The 15,485-nt window shown below is 53.4% G+C and overlaps 1 protein-coding gene across 1 annotated transcript in view; it reads right to left on the bottom strand.

The window, feature by feature from the left end:
- Positions 1–15,485, bottom strand: part of dnah12 (dynein, axonemal, heavy chain 12) — a 475,562-nt gene that overhangs the window by 51,107 nt on the left and 408,970 nt on the right. The window contains exon 61 of the mRNA XM_072472436.1: positions 4,596–4,754. Coding sequence (XP_072328537.1) covers positions 4,596–4,754 — 159 coding nt within the window. The remainder of the gene's footprint in view (positions 1–4,595; positions 4,755–15,485) is intronic.

Raw genomic sequence — 15,485 nt, 5'->3', positions numbered from 1 at the left:
AGCCAGAGCTCAGCTCCACCCACACTCTGACATCACTGCAGTAACATGAGCATTCAAACATTTCTTAAAGTGACATTCTCATGACACTTGCCACCTTCAACAATTTATGCATAGACAATCAGGTCCTTCTCCCGTGTTCCCTATAGAGTTGTATCCTTTATTTTACATTGTCTCGCCACATTCTTCCTACCAAAATTACTTATTTCAAACTTCTCTGAATTAAATTCTATCTGCCACTTGTCCATCCATTAAATAAATCTGCCTATGTCCTAAATTCTATACTATTTTCCTCACTGTTCACCATGCTTCCAAGTCTATGTCATCCCCAAATTTTCTGCACAAAAAGTTTTAGGTTATTCTATATATCAGGGAGAACAAAGGCCCTAACAATAACCCCCGGTGAACTCGGCTACAGACCTTGCTCCAATCAGAAAAATATCCATTAACTCCAAACCTCTGTTTCATGTAATTTAGGTCATTTTGTATTCATGTCACTACTGTCCATTTTATTCCATGAGTTATAGCTTTGTTCACAGGTCTGTTGTGTGGTATTTTGGAAGTCCATGTACACTCAATCAACAGCATTACTCTCAAAAACCCTCTTTGTTACCTCAGCTAAAATGTCCAGCAGGTTAGTTAAACATGATTAACCCTTAATAATTCCATGCTGGCTTTTCATAACTAACTTACATTCTCCCAAATAGCTACTAATTTTGTCCCAAATTATTGTGCAGCACTTGTAATCATTTCAGAAACAAAGGGGCAATAAAAAAGTCTGAAAACAAAACCAAAAAAAGCCATACAAAACATGTAGGCTGAACATGCGGAAGGCAAGCAGAATTAAAGAGAGGAAGAAAGGAAAAATGAGGACAGATCCAAAGAGAGATTCAGTTATAGAAAGAGAAAAACACACATGTTACCATTTCCCACAAACAACACCACAGGAGATTAACTAATTTGAGTAGTTTCCACAGAATCCCGACAATGCAGAAGGAGGCCAATTGGCCCATCGATTCTGCACCGATCCATCAAAAATGCACCCTACCTAGGCCCACTCCCCCGCCCTATCCCCATAACCCCACCTAACCTGCAGACCTTTGGACATTAAGGGGCAATTTAGCATGGCCAATCCACCTAACCTTAACATCTTTGGAGTGGGAAGAAATCAGAGCACCCAGAGGAAACCCACGCAGACGGAGGGAGAACGTGCAAACGTAGACAGTCACCCAAGGTCGGAATAAAAGCCGGGTCCCTGGTGCTGTGAGGCAGCAGTGCTAGCCCAAAATGTAATCTATTTTCATGGTTAGATCATGGGTTTTCAATAGGGAGTCCCCAAAGTTTCAATGCATTGGCCAAAAATGAAAAAGATTGACATTGTAATCGTCAAAACCCTTAGAAGGAAACCATAATTGACCTCCCCGTGGGGCCAGTGAAGTACAAGCCTCCCTGGTATTGGGGGGAGGCCCACTCAGCTGGGGCTCCTAAAATCAAGCATAAAAACCAGCCTGAGTTGGGTGTTGGTGTTGTCCCAACGAGGACTGTGATGCGTAAAGTTACTGTCGTGAGCAGACTTTATGTTTAGTTAAAATAAATCTGTCATTTCTTTTATTTTTAAAATAAATTTAAAGTACCCAATACATTTTTTCCAATTAAGGGGCAATTTAGCGTGGCCAAGCCACCTACCCTGCACAACTTTGGGTTGTGGGGGCGAAACCCACACAGACACGGGGAGAATATGCAAACTCCACACGGACAGTGACCCAGAGCCGGGATCGAACCTGGGACCTTGGCGCCGTGAGGCAGCAGGGCTAACCATCTGCGCCACCGTGCTGCCCTATCTCTGTCATTTCTACTGCTGGCTTTCTTTGTCATTAAAGTAATAGAACAATCAAGTCAGAGGACACAAGTGGCTGGTCAAAGTGACTTGTTAATGAAGGGATTCCCTCATCAGAATGAATCAGGTCAGGGTCTTTCTTTTATTGTACAGCTTTTGATTGAAGTGTGAAGGAAAAAAATGACCCAGACCATGCATTATCAGCAATGATTGTTGGTATTTGGTTACAGCATGCAGGGTGAGACCTCATGGGGAGGAGAGAATAGCACGTAACACATTTTGCAGTTGACTTGTGAAATGTTTATTTTTATGTTGTTCATAAAGGACCAGCCGGAATAGGCTAAGTCTGTTCTGCGTGCTTACAGTCACTGCAATATTGTCCAAAATTTGGAAAAGTGTTGGTATGTCTTTAGAGTTAGTATATACAGGTAACATTTGAGAGAAAAAACACTAGTCGTCTTGTTCCAATTACGAAGCAACCTAATTGCATTAAACTAAATCAGAGTCATCCAGACTCGAAACGTTAGCTCCCTTCTCTCTCTACAGATGCTGTCAAGCATGCTGAGATTGTCTAGTATTTTCTGTTTTTGTGTCATTAATGCTGATATTGTATATTATGATTTTTTAATTTCATGAGTGAATTATATGGTTAGCACTGCTGCTTCACAGTGCCAGGATCCCAGGTTTAATTCCCGCTTGGGTCACTGTCTGTACAGAGTTTGCACGTTCTCCCCATGGCTGCATGGGTTTCCTCCGGGTGCGCCACTTTCCTTCCATAAGTCCCGAAAGATGTGTTCGTTAGGTGAATTGGACATTCTGAATTCTCCCTCTGTGTACCCGAACAGGCACCGGAGTGTGGCGACTTGGGGCTTTTCACAGTAACTTCATTGCAGTGTTAATGTAAGCCTACTTGTGACAATAATAACGATTATTATTATAATAAAAGTGTTACAATCCCTGTAGAGACCGAGATCATTTAAAACAAAATTCAAACTTCCAACTGAAAGGATGCCATAACAAGATTTCACATCTTGGGACTTGTACTATAACAAAAGACTAAAAGCATGATTAACCAAATAATAGGCAAATTATTAACCTACATAACATAACTTTCAATGCAAGTAGAAAAAAATCACTCAGAACAGGAATGCTGTACACTGTCCTTTAAGCAGACATTCAATTCTTGAAGAATCAGTCCAAAGTGATTCTTAACCTCCTAGGGTTTACTTCTGTTCTTTTCCTTTCTCAGCCTAACTTGCAATCTCAGAATAGTGTTTCACAGTGAGCTTTTATTTCCTGGAGTGGATGTCAGGCGAGTTGTGTCTTTCAATCAGAATCGAGCTCCCACCTGCAGTGAACCATGGAGACTTTTTTAAAAAATTCCAATTAAGGGGAAATTTAGCATGACCAATCCACTTACCCTGCACAACTTTGGGTTGTGGGGGAGAGACCCATGCAGACACGGGGAAGAATGTGCAAACTCCACATGGACAGTGACCCAGGGCCAGGATCAAACCCGGCTCCTCGGCGTCGTGAGACAGCAGTGCACTGCGGTGCCGCCCTCTGAACCATTGAGACTTTCGGCCTCTAGTCACACTCTGCCTGCTAGATCCTGGCAGATTAACCTTGCCTGAGAATTTTCAGCCCTATTTTAGAAATCCTTTCCTTTTTAAAGCCCATCTCCATGGCAATGGGAATAACATGGGTTTTGTCTACAGGAAGAAGAACTAATTAGTTACCCATGAAACCAAATTGTCTTTTATCTAGGAAGTAAATGGACAGTTTAAAACACAAATGCTTAAAACCCGATATTCTCAACACTTTTCTAGAACTTTGGAGGCTCAGTGTATCCACAGTTAGCACACAGGCTCCAAGTGTAAACAACTTGCACCTTGTTCTAGTAAAACAATCAAGACAGCGACTTGGAAGACATCTCCTGTATGGAGGAAAAAGAGGCAGACCAAGTAAATGTTTGGATCTAAAACAACATTGGGCTCCCTTTAATCTTCAACATCACCCAGATTTCTTATCAGGCAGAATTCAACACAGGTCACGTGACCCCCTTCAGTCCACCCTAAATTAAAGATATAATCCAAAAGATAATAATGTAACCTCATACTTGTAATAAATGGGAACGTTGCTGTTATGTTACTGTCTGCTGTATCATTGGGAATTGATTTGTGTCAGAACTATGGGCTGAATTCTTCCGCCCCACCCGCTGCAAGAACGCCACAGGCGAGAGACGGTCAATGGAAAACTCCATTGGCCTTGGGCATGATTCTCCGGATGCCAGCCGGACGCGGCCGGAGAATCCCGTCCAATATTTAAACAGGATAGGCAATTTAAAAAAATGCTATCTTAAGGAGCAAATAACTTTTAAATTGAAAAGATAATTATGTAAAATCTCATTCATAGTGTGGAGAAAAGAGAACATCTCAGCCTAGAAGGGGAAACACTGGGTGACAGCAATCAAATTGAAAGCAAAACAGAAAATATTCAAAATAAATAATACATTTATGTGTTTAATCATATAACTTCTATACAGAAAAAAAACTTGTGTTACATTATGAAAGAATATGGAATTTTCATAACTTGGGAGGATGGGCCCGAGATTTACATGATACATTATTCCAATTTTGTTTTCCCGTATGAGATTCCTGTTGTGTAATTATTTCCTAGCACTTATGATCCTTTGAAACAACTGAGACAGAGTAGCAACTACCCTGTAACTGTGACCAGACTGGGAAAAATGAACTATTACCTTAGCCCTTGTAAGCTTGATAGATCACTTGCACGACAGATCTCATCCCAGCTCTTCTCCTGGAGCCAGGATGGATCAGGGTTTTGTAATTTGTTCTGAAGTCCTACTCCCCCTGTCAGCATGAACATAAACTCATGATAATTGATTTCGTGTCTTGCCCTGAGTGAAATGAAGGTGGAAATGAATTATTAAGTTATCCAAACTTATTACAAAATCAAAGATTGCACAAGTGTTCAAAGACCTAATAGTTGGACAAAATTTCCTTTGTTTAATCCAATACATTAACGATCGATCAGAGCAACAGTGAAGATTATCTAAAATGACACATACCATATACACACAAGCAATGGGTGATCTTGTGAGAAAGTTGACTTTTGGCCAAAATACTCACCGATTTTTAATTTACCTCCTGTACTTTGCCTTTTAGCGAAAAATTTCAAACCCTTACTTAGCTCCACTGAATTCAAACTCACCCTGGTGCAAACCTACAGGATAGAGTCATAGAATAACATCATTGAAGGTGGCTATTCAGCTCCTTGTGTCAGTACATATCTTTATGTGCCTGGAAACTCCTCTGCGGAGTTTGTTTTGACAGCTGGAAGCCCTGTGCTGCGCTGGAGCTGCTGAATGAAAAATCCAGCAACAGCGCTAACTCTGAGCCACTTACCCAGATTTTAGTTGAGTTTTTATACCTTCTTATTTACACTGAAAATATTCGGTCTAGCTGGAGCAGGAGATATCAGGAAACATTTTCTTGGTAGATTAATGTTTTATATTATTAGTGTTTAATGTTTATAAATGTTTAAAATGCAAATAAAATGAAAGGAAGATGTATGTTTTTTTAAATTTTGGTTTGTAATGAGGCTGATAATTCCATTAAAAGGGTACTTTACTGTATAAAGTGAGTTTGAAATCACAGAAGGTGAAAGAATTTTTAAACTTTGATTTGTCATGAGGATGTTAATTCCATTAATGGAATTATAATGGATAGAATGCAGTGATCTCTCGCTAACGAGTATGATTGTCCACCTAAGATACTCCGTGCTACTGGCCATGGATTCTGTGGGTCTTTGCGTGGCTGATGAGCCTGATCCTGGAGCCGCTTCTTCAATCACTCAGTTGACAGGAGTTTCCAAAAGGTGGGAAAGGTATTTCTTTCTTAAGCTCCTTTTCCAGGCCTCCTCTTGCTGTCGGGTGTTCGCAAAGAATTGTGCCCCTTCAATCAGGAGGTTCCTCCAATTCGGTCTCTTCTGAGCAAAGGTCTCCCAGGGCATTGACATCTATGTTTCATTCCTTGAAGTAAACCTACAAGATGTCTTTGATGTGCTTCTTTTGTCCTCTTCTTTTTGGGATCAAAAGCTGGGTGAAGAAGTTTGCTTTGGCAGTCATGGTGCTGACATCCTAAGAATATGGGCGGCCCAACGGAGTTGGTTTCATTTGATTATGGCCTTGAAACTGGTGCCATTGACTCCTTCAAGGATACTAATGTTAGCACGCCTGTCCTTCCAGCTGATTCAGAGCTAAAGTACATTAGGATTTTGCAATGCATTTTTAAGATGAGTTGTTTACGAGTCTCCCTGATGTAATATTCATTCTTAGAAGCCTCAGTGATTACTTCAAATGCTTTAATAAAGTTTAATGCCTTAGTTGATATATGCAAGCCTCCTGTAAGCTAATGTGAAGTATCTCTCTGGCACGTATTGCAGTGAATCAATCACCCCCCACTAAGGAGTGTACTGCCAAAGGATACCCAAACTTATGTCAGAGGAGACGTGTGCCAGGACACTGCGCTTCAGCAGCTGCTGCCGCTTTCGGACATTGAGCTTGTCAATTAACAATTGATAAGTCAAAACACTCCCCTCCCTCCCCTCTTCCCTCCCTCTCCTCCACCCTCTTCCCTCCCTCCCCTTCTCCCTTTCCTCCCTCCCCATCCCCCCTTCTTCCCCCCTCTTTTCTCCCTCCACTTCCCTCCTTTCCTTCTCCCCTCATTCTTCCCTCCTCTACAGTGCAGCAGGAGGCCATTTGGCGCATCATGTCTGCGCCGACCCTCTGAAAGAGTATTCTACCTGGGTCCACTCACCAACCCTATCTCCAGAACCTAACATCTACATCCCTGGACAATAAGGGCCAACTTAGCATGGCCAATCCACCTAACCTGCACATCTTTGGACTGTGAGAGGAAAACAGAGCACCCGGAGTAAACCCACACAGATACTGGGAGAACGCACATAGTCCACACAGACGGTCACCCAAGGCCAGAATTGAACCCAGGTCCCTGGCGCTATGAGGCAGCAGAGCAGTGCAAACCACCGTGCAGCCGCCATTTCCTCTGGGTGCTCCGGTTTCCTCCCACAGATTCTATAACACTAATTTTAAAAAATCAGGGGCGTCATTCTCCGACCCCCCGCCGGGTCGGAGAATGGCCGTTGGCCGCCGTGAATCCCGCCCCCGCCCCCGCCGAAGTCTCCGAAGGGAGAAAAGTTGGCGGGGCGTTAATGGCGCCGCTGCCGCGGAGAATGTCACGGGTCTGCGCAAGGCAGCCGATTTTCGGCCTGCCGATATTCTCCCTTCCGGATGGGCCGAAGTCCCGTCGACGTGATGACCGTTCACGTCGATGTGAATCAAACCTCCTTTTCATCGGCGTGACCCGGTGCTCCAGGCTCACGCCGACCAGCGAGGAGGTGAGTGACGGCCTGGGGGGTTGGCTCTGGGCAGGCGATGGCGTGGCCGCAGTCTGAATGCGTGAGGAGAGGTGTGTCTCGGGTTGTGTGTGTGTGTGTGTGCGGCGGAGGGGGGGGGGGTGGTTAGAGTGCGCTGGGCTCCGGGGGAGTGCCGAGAGGGGGGTCCGTGCCGGGGAGGGGGATTGGGGGGTCCGTGCCGGGGAGGGGGATGGGGGGTCCGTGCCAGGGAGGGGGATGGGGGGTCCGTGCCGGGGTGGAGGTTGGGGGGTCCGTGCCGGGGTGGAGGTGTGGGGGGGGGGTCCGTGCCGGGGAGGGGCATGGGGGGGGTCCGTGCCGGGGAGGGGGATGGGGGGTCCGTGCCGGGGAGGAGTTTGGGGTCCGTGCCGGGGTGGAGGTTGGGGGGGGTCCGTGCCGGAGTGGACGTTGGGGGGGGTCCGTGCCGGGGAGGGGGATGGGGGGGGTCCGTGCCGGGGAGGGGGATGGGGGGTCCGTGCCGGGGAGGAGGTTGGGGTCCGTGCCAGGGTGGAGGTTGGGGGGGGGGGTCCGTGCCGGGGTGGAGGTTGGGGGGGGTCCGTGCCGGGGAGGGGGATGGGGGGTCCATGCCGGGGAGGAGGTTGGGGTCCGTGCCGGGGTGGAGGTTGGCGGGGGGGGGGGGTCGGTGCCAGGGTGGAGGTTGGGTCCGTGCCGGGGAGGGGGATGGGGGGGGTCTGTGCCGGGGAGGGGGTCCGTTCCGGGGAGGAGGCTGGGGTCTGTGCCGGGGTGGAGGTTGGGGGGGTCCGTGCCGGGGAGGGGGATGGAAGGGTCCGTGCCGGGGAGGGGGATGGGGGGGGGTCCGTGCCAGGGTGGAGGTTGGGGTCCGTGTTGGGGAGGGGGATGGGGGGGGTCCGTGCCGGGGAGGGGGATGGGGGGTCCGTGCCGGGGAGGGGGATGCGAGGGCAAGTGAGTTGGTCCACCTGGCCAGGTGCCAGCCTCCAACAGTTGGACCCATGCGGTCCATGCCACCTGGCTGGGGGGAGGAGGGGATATGGGCAATGATGACATGTCGTCGTTCCCCTCCCCCCCACCAGGCCGTCATGTTTTCCGATTATCCAACGATGTTGGCCGCCGTGGCGGCAGCCGCTAATGTCTATGTTGCCCTGGATGAGGAGGAGGAGGAGGAGCGTGCCAGAGAGGTGGCGCAGGCTGCCGCAGAGGGACAGGTGGGGGGGGGGGGGTCCGTGCCGGGGTGGAGGTTGGGGGTTGGGGAGGGGGTCCGTGCCGGGGTGGAGGTTGGGGGGGGGGGGTCCGTGCTGGGGTGGAGGTTGGGGGTTGGGGAGGGGGTCCGTGCTGGGGTGGAGGTTGGGGGGGGGGTCCGTGCTGGGGTGGAGGTTGGGGGTTGGGGAGGGGGTCCGTGCCGGGGTGGAGGTTGGGGGGGGGGTCCGTGCTGGGGTGGAGGTTGGGTGTTGGGGAGGGGGTCCGTGCCGGGGTGGAGGTTGGGGGGGGGGTCCGTGCTGGGGTGGAGGTTGGGGGTTGGGGGGGGTCCGTGCTGGGGTGGAGGTTGGGGAGGGGGTCCGTGCCGGGGTGGAGGTTGGGGGGGGGGGTCCGTGCTGGGGTGGAGGTTGGGGAGGGGGTCCGTGCCGGGGTGGGTGATGGGAGGGCAAATGAGTTGGTCCACCTGGCCAGGTGCCAGCCTCCAACAGTTGGACCCATGCGGTCCATGCCACCTGGCTGGGGGGAGGAGGGGATATGGGCAATGATGACATGTCGTCGTCCCCTCCCCCCCCACCAGGCCGTCATGTTTTCAGACCATCCAGCGATGTTGGCCGCCGTGGTGGCAGCCGCTCATGTCTATGTTGCCCTGGATGAGGAGGAGGAGGAGGAGGAGGAGCGTGCCAGAGAGGTGGCGCAGGCTGCCGCAGAGGGGCGGGCGGCAGCCGCCCAGGCTGGAGGGACACCTGACCGACAGGACGAGGAGGGGGAGGAGGACGTCGCGGCCCCACGGCAACGGAGGCACCCGAGGGCGCCCCGTGTGTACCGGCCCCGGCAGTCATACCAGGACCTCACGGACCGGGAATGCAGGAGGAGACTCCGGATGAGCCGGGAAACCGTGGCACACATCTGCCACCTGCTGGCACACCTGTCACCGCGTGGCACTGGCGGGGGACACCCTCTCCCCGTGTCCGTCAAGGTTACGGTGGCCCTGAACTTTTATGCAACGGGGTCATTCCAGGCACCGAGTGGGGACCTGTCCGGCATATTGCAGACATCGGTGCAGCGGTGCATCCGGGCAGTGACAGATGTCCTTTATGCCATGGCGCACCGCTACATCCGCTTCCCCGTGGACCGGGCCAGCCAAGATGCCCGGGCCGTGGGCTTCTCTGCCGTTGCCGGGTTCCCCATGGTCCAGGGCGCGATCGATGGGATGCACGTCGCCGTGCGGCCACCTGCAGAGAACAGGGTCGTGTTCGCTAATAGGAAGGGGACCTATTCAATGAACGTACAGGTGGTCTGCGACCACCGCATGATGATCCTGCACGTCTGCGCCCGTCACCCAGGCAGTGTACACGACTCATTCGTGTTGTCGCGGTCATCCATCCCCGGCATGTACGAGGGACGCCATCCCCGGCTGAGGGGCTGGTTGCTGGGCGACAGTGGCTACCCATTGCGATCGTGGCTGATGACGCCTTCACGGAGGCCACGCAATGAGGCGGAGAACCGCTACAATGATGCCCATGTAGCGACAAGGGGAGTGATCGAGAGGTGCTTTGGCGTGCTGAAGATGCGTTTCAGGTGCCTGGACCTCTCTGGGGGCGCCCTCCAGAATCGGTCAGATAGGGTCGGCCGCATCATTGTGGTGTGCTGCGTCCTGCACAACATAGCCCAGCAGAGGGGCGATGTGCCGCAGGCAGAGGAGGGCGGAGTGGAGGAGCAGCAGGAAGAGGCCCAGTCCTCCCCAGATGAGGGGGATGGGGGCAATGGTCAGGGCAGACGGGGTAGACACAGGCGGGTGGCTGTCCACCGTTACCGGCTGGCCCAGCGGGCACGGGACAGACTGATAAGACGCCCGCTTCACTGACTAGATGGGCGTGGGAATCGGGTAGTATGGCCACAGACCGCACACCATGACAACAGCCGACCACCCACACCCCCCACCCATCCACCCACCCAGCACCCTCACCCCCCTCCCCAACCCCACACACATGCACACCACCCCCCCCCCCCCCAATTGCCGATCCACCGGCGGCACAACGGGCCGGGCTCACCCAGTTGCGGGTGGACGCGTGTCTATCGCAGGCCATGGAGGATGATGACAACCTGCCTCCGATGAGCTCCTGGCTCTACATCGTTGGACTATGTCTGACCCATGGCCACAGTACCACCATCCACCCGGACCATCCCTGCATGCGGCTGTGACACTGCAGCGCACGGTCCCGTCCTCTGCCCGGGGGATGTTGATGGCGGCCCAGGGGGAAGGGGGCAGACTCACCTGGGGCTGAGGTAAGACCACCCGTCATACACACACTTGCGCTCAACGTACATGACACGCCCGCACACTTTGGACAGAGCACAAAGGCAGCTTCGGTAGGTGTAACATTGACTTTAATAACCAAAGGAGTTCATGCACGTGCCCTAGCCCCTAAAACTCATCTGTGCCCTGCACCCGTGCCAACTTACTCAGTGTCTAATTGTTTGGCCTTACGGGCCCTTTGATTACGTCTACGTGGTTCCCCAGATGGTACAGCAGAACTGGAGGTGGACTCCTGTGATTCCTGATCTCTGACACTGGATCCCTTTGGCGGGCCGTTTCCTGGGGCGTCCTGGCCTAGATGGGCCAGGCTGCGGCCCGGGCGACTGGGATGGCGAGCTGCCAGCCTGTCCTGCCCGTTGCCCACCCGATGCACCTGGGACGGAAGGGGGGGAGTCCGAGGTGTCGCGGTGTACCGGGACCTCCCCTACAGAGGGAGCCGGGACGGACCACACCACCTCCTCCTCCCTCGGGGTGCCCGATGGCCCCCAGGCCTCTACATGGGTGGGGGATGCGAACGGACTGGCCATCCGACGCGCCCCCGACATCTGGCGCTGCCAGTCCTGGAGGCCCGTGCTGGTATCGACAGGGGTCTGCAGGTTTGCAGCCATGGAGCCCAGGGGGTTGTCGAACCCTGTCTGTGACAGTGCGACGCCGGCTCGCACATGGCCACTGGCGCCGATGCCCTCAGCGATGGCCTGCTGAGACTGGGCCATGGCCTGCAGAGACTGGGCCATGGCCTGCAGAGACTGGGCTATGGCCTGCTGAGACTGGGCTATGGCCTGCTGAGACTGGGCCATGGCCTGCTGAGACTGGGCCATGGCCTGCTGAGACTGGGCAATGGCCTGCTGAGACAGGGCTATGGCGTTGAGCTCCTCTGCCATCTGGCGCTGGCACTGGCTCATGGCCTCCTGTGAGAGGGCAGCCATTTCTGGGCCACAGGCACCGCCTGCACGGAAGGCCCCAGGCCTCGCAAACCGTTCCCCATGTCTGACACCGTCGCACCCATTGCCTCCACCGCGGACGCCACCCGTGCGGTGTCAGCCTGGGTGGCACGCATGACCGGGACCACTCCCAGCTCCTGGACGCGGGTGGACTCCTCCACCTGCGACCGCAGCCGCCGCAAGCCACCCGTCACCCTATTCGCTCGTCTCCGTGTCGGTGGTTGCATCGGATCTATGTGTGGGTGTGGTAACTGCAGGAACCCGGGATCCATCTGGGCGGCAGATGTTCGCTTGGCCTGGGCTGCCCTCCGACCGCCCGGTCCCTCTGCTGCTCCTACCTCCACCTGCTGTACCGGGACGGCTGTGTTGTGCGCACCAGTGAGTGTACCAGACGCCTCATCACTAAAGTGCCCAACCGTGGTGAGTGTTTCTGCGATGGTGGAGGGTGTTGGTGACAGCAGTGGCGTTGTGTCGTGCTCTTCGTCCCACTCTGAGTCCATGGCACTTTGGGGTGGGGGTTCGTCTCCACCCATCCACTCTGAGTCACTGTCCGGTATTTCGTCTTCCCGGGTAGGGGTGTCCTGGGTAGTGCTGTCCTGGGTAGTGCTGTCCCGGGTAGTGCTGTCCCGGGTAGTGCTGTCCCGGGTAGGGTGTCCCGGTAGTGGTGTCCCGGGTAGGGGTGTCCTGGGTAGTGGTGTCCCGGGTAGGGGTGTCCTGGATAGTGGTGTCCTGGGTAGTGGTGTCCTGGCTCGGATGTGACGGGGGCCTGTGGCTGCCCCCCTCATCGCTGGGTGGTCGCTCCCGCCCGTGACGGGGGTGTCGTCTCCCTGTTGCTCCAGGTCTCTCCGTCTCCCGTGGTGTGCGAGGGGCATCCTGCGGGCGTCGCATGCTGGAGGGTGCGGGTCTCTCCGTCTCCTGTGGTCTCCGAGGGGCATCCTGCGGGCGGTGTGCATCTGCGGGGATGGGTGCCTGGACGTTTGGTCCTGCGATACACAATGAAGCATGCATGGTTAGACATCAGGCAGTGATCAGGTGATACGAGGGAGGGGGATATATATGGGAGGGGGGATATGGGGACGGGCTGTTGGTGGCTCACTTGCTCGTGGGGCCCCGACCTCTGCATCAGCAACCTCCCGGTCCTCAGGTCCACCAGCCAGTTCCAGGGCCCTTTCCTCGTGTACGGTCAGTGGCCTCTCATCAGCGGGCCCTCCTCTAGTCCTCACATGCTCCCTATTGTTGTGTGCGCGCTTCTCCTGTGGGGGGGGGGGTGGTGGCAGGGGTAAAAGGCAACAGTGTTAGGCAGGTATATGAATGCACGCCATCGGTTGCGCGTGCATTGCAGAGGTTAAGGTTAGGGCTGGATTCACTTGGGGATATGGGGGAGGGGGGATATGGGGGATATGGGGGAGGGGGGATATGGGGGAGGGGGGATATGGGGGAGGGGGGATATGGGGGAGGGGGGATATGGGGGAAGGGGGGGTATGGGGGAGGGGGGATATGGGGGAGGGGGATATGGGGGAGGGGGGATATGGGGGAGGGGGGATATGGGGGAGGGGGGATATGGGGGGGGGGAATGGGGGGGGGGATATGGGGGAGGGGGGATATGGGGGAGGGGGGATATGGGGGAGGGGGGATATGGGGGAGGGGGGATATGGGGGAGGGGGGGATATGGGGAGGGGGGATATGGGGAGGGGGGATATGGGGGAGGGGGGAGGGGGGATATGGGGGAGGGGGGATATGGGGAGGGGGAAATGGGAGGGGGGGATATGGGGGAGGGGGGGATATGGGGGAGGGGGGGATATGGGGGAAGGGGGGGATATGGGGGAGGGGGGATTTGGGGGAGGGGGGATATGGGGGAGGGGGGAAATCGGGAGGGGAGGGATATGGGGAGGGGGGATATGGGGGAGGGGGATATGGGGGAGGGGGGTATGGGGGAGGGGGGATATGGGGGAGGGGGGATATGGGGAGGGGGGGGGGGATATGGGGGTATGGGGGAGGGGGGGATATGGGGGTATGGGGGAGGGGGGATATGGGGAGGGGGGATATGGGGGAGGGGGATATGGGGGATATGGGGGAGGGGGGATATGGGGGAGGGGGGATATGGGGGAGGGGGGATATGGGGGATATGGGGGAGGGGGGATATGGGGAGGGGGGGATATGGGGGAGGCTCACCCTGCCTGCTCTGACGAGGTCGTTCACCTTCTTGTGGCACTGGGTGCCTGTCCGTGGTGTTAGGGCCACAGCGGTGACGGCCTCTGCCACTTCCCTCCACAGACGCCGGCTGTGGCGTGGGGCAACTCTGCGGCCGTGCCCGGGATACAGGGCGTCCCTCCTCTGCTCCACCGCGTCCAGGAGCGCCTCCACATCGCGTGACTCGAACCTCGGGGCTGAGCGACGACTAGCCATCCAGTCGGGTGTTGCGGTCGGGTGGGGGGGAGCTGCGCGGCCTTATGAGCCGTCACGCCGTGCAGCGCGTATGACGCTGCACGGCGTGAACCATTGCGCAAGCGCGGATCCCGTCACGTCGCTGCTAGCCCATTTCGGGCCGGAGACTATCGGCCCATTTTTATGATGTGACGCAAGTGGGATTTGCGCCATTTTTTGCGCCGATCGGCGGACTTTCCGCCGATAACGGAGAATTTCGCCCAGATCTTACAAGGACAGTGACAGCAAAAAGCCCTGGGGTGCTTTTGAAGTCTTAAGACCATAATATAAATTAAAACATACAAACATTTTTAAGCATACCACACATAAAGTTATATAATATAATGCAGAATTAAATAGTTTCACAGATTTAAACAAATAACCAAACCTATGTTCACTAATAAATAATCACTGTTAATCATAAAAAAATTAAAAATTACTTTGAAAGAATCAACAACAATAGTTGTTCAAAAGAAAGAGCAAAATCTGTTTAAAAGAAAGAGCAAAAAAACTGTTTAAAGAAAGTCTACATACCTTTAAAACATTTGTTTAAAAAAGTTACCTATTGTTTTCTATCTAAATCTATTGTTTAAATGGATGTTCCTCAGCTGCCCACATTGTAAGGAGGTGGGGCTGCACTCACCCTGTGCCGCACTGGAGCCTGCGCAGACTGGGGCGCTGGAGACCCCAGGCTGCTGAAGAGAAAGGAAGGTTCATCACATCATCGGAGCGCAGGTAAGTGCGCACGCATTTCTATTTTTAAATTGGCGGCCCGTGGCTTCCCGCTGATAGCAGAAATTCACAGGCCATTATGTCAAAGCTACCACTTCACTGGCGCGCACTTTGCTCCCACCACCAATTCTGCCCTCTAGTATGGCAACATGTTATCCAAAAAGAATGGTAGATACACAGCCCTGTGCAAACTTTGTCATTGAGGTTGCAGAGCCGGCAAATAATTCTGGAGCATCTGGAGAATTCCAGATATTGGAGAAGAATGTTAAAGATTGGAGGAAGCTCTCTACAGAGCTTAGGCAGATGCCTAAGAATAAATGCACAATTGAAGGAAAATATTGCATCTGGGCAAAGTTGGAAACAAAGTTGCAAAATACATCAATAAAAATCATTAGAATGTAATCTCAGTTTCTCGAGGGTCTATCAGAAACAAAAAAATTATAAATTCCTGATTTCAAAGCCAGCTCAGGACATTGCACCAGGTTTATGAAGAAAAATAATTTAGTACTATGACTGAAGACCAAGATTTCACAACGTCTCCCAGTAGAACTTGGTGACCGAAGTGTTGCATTTCAGTGGTTTATAATTAAACATCAAGAAAATA

The sequence above is a fragment of the Scyliorhinus torazame genome, chromosome 13 (genome assembly GCF_047496885.1).
Source record: "Scyliorhinus torazame isolate Kashiwa2021f chromosome 13, sScyTor2.1, whole genome shotgun sequence".
Lineage (NCBI taxonomy): Eukaryota > Metazoa > Chordata > Chondrichthyes > Carcharhiniformes > Scyliorhinidae > Scyliorhinus > Scyliorhinus torazame.
The sequence above is the reverse complement of the archived record's forward strand: the minus strand, read 5'-3'. Positions and strand labels throughout refer to the sequence as shown.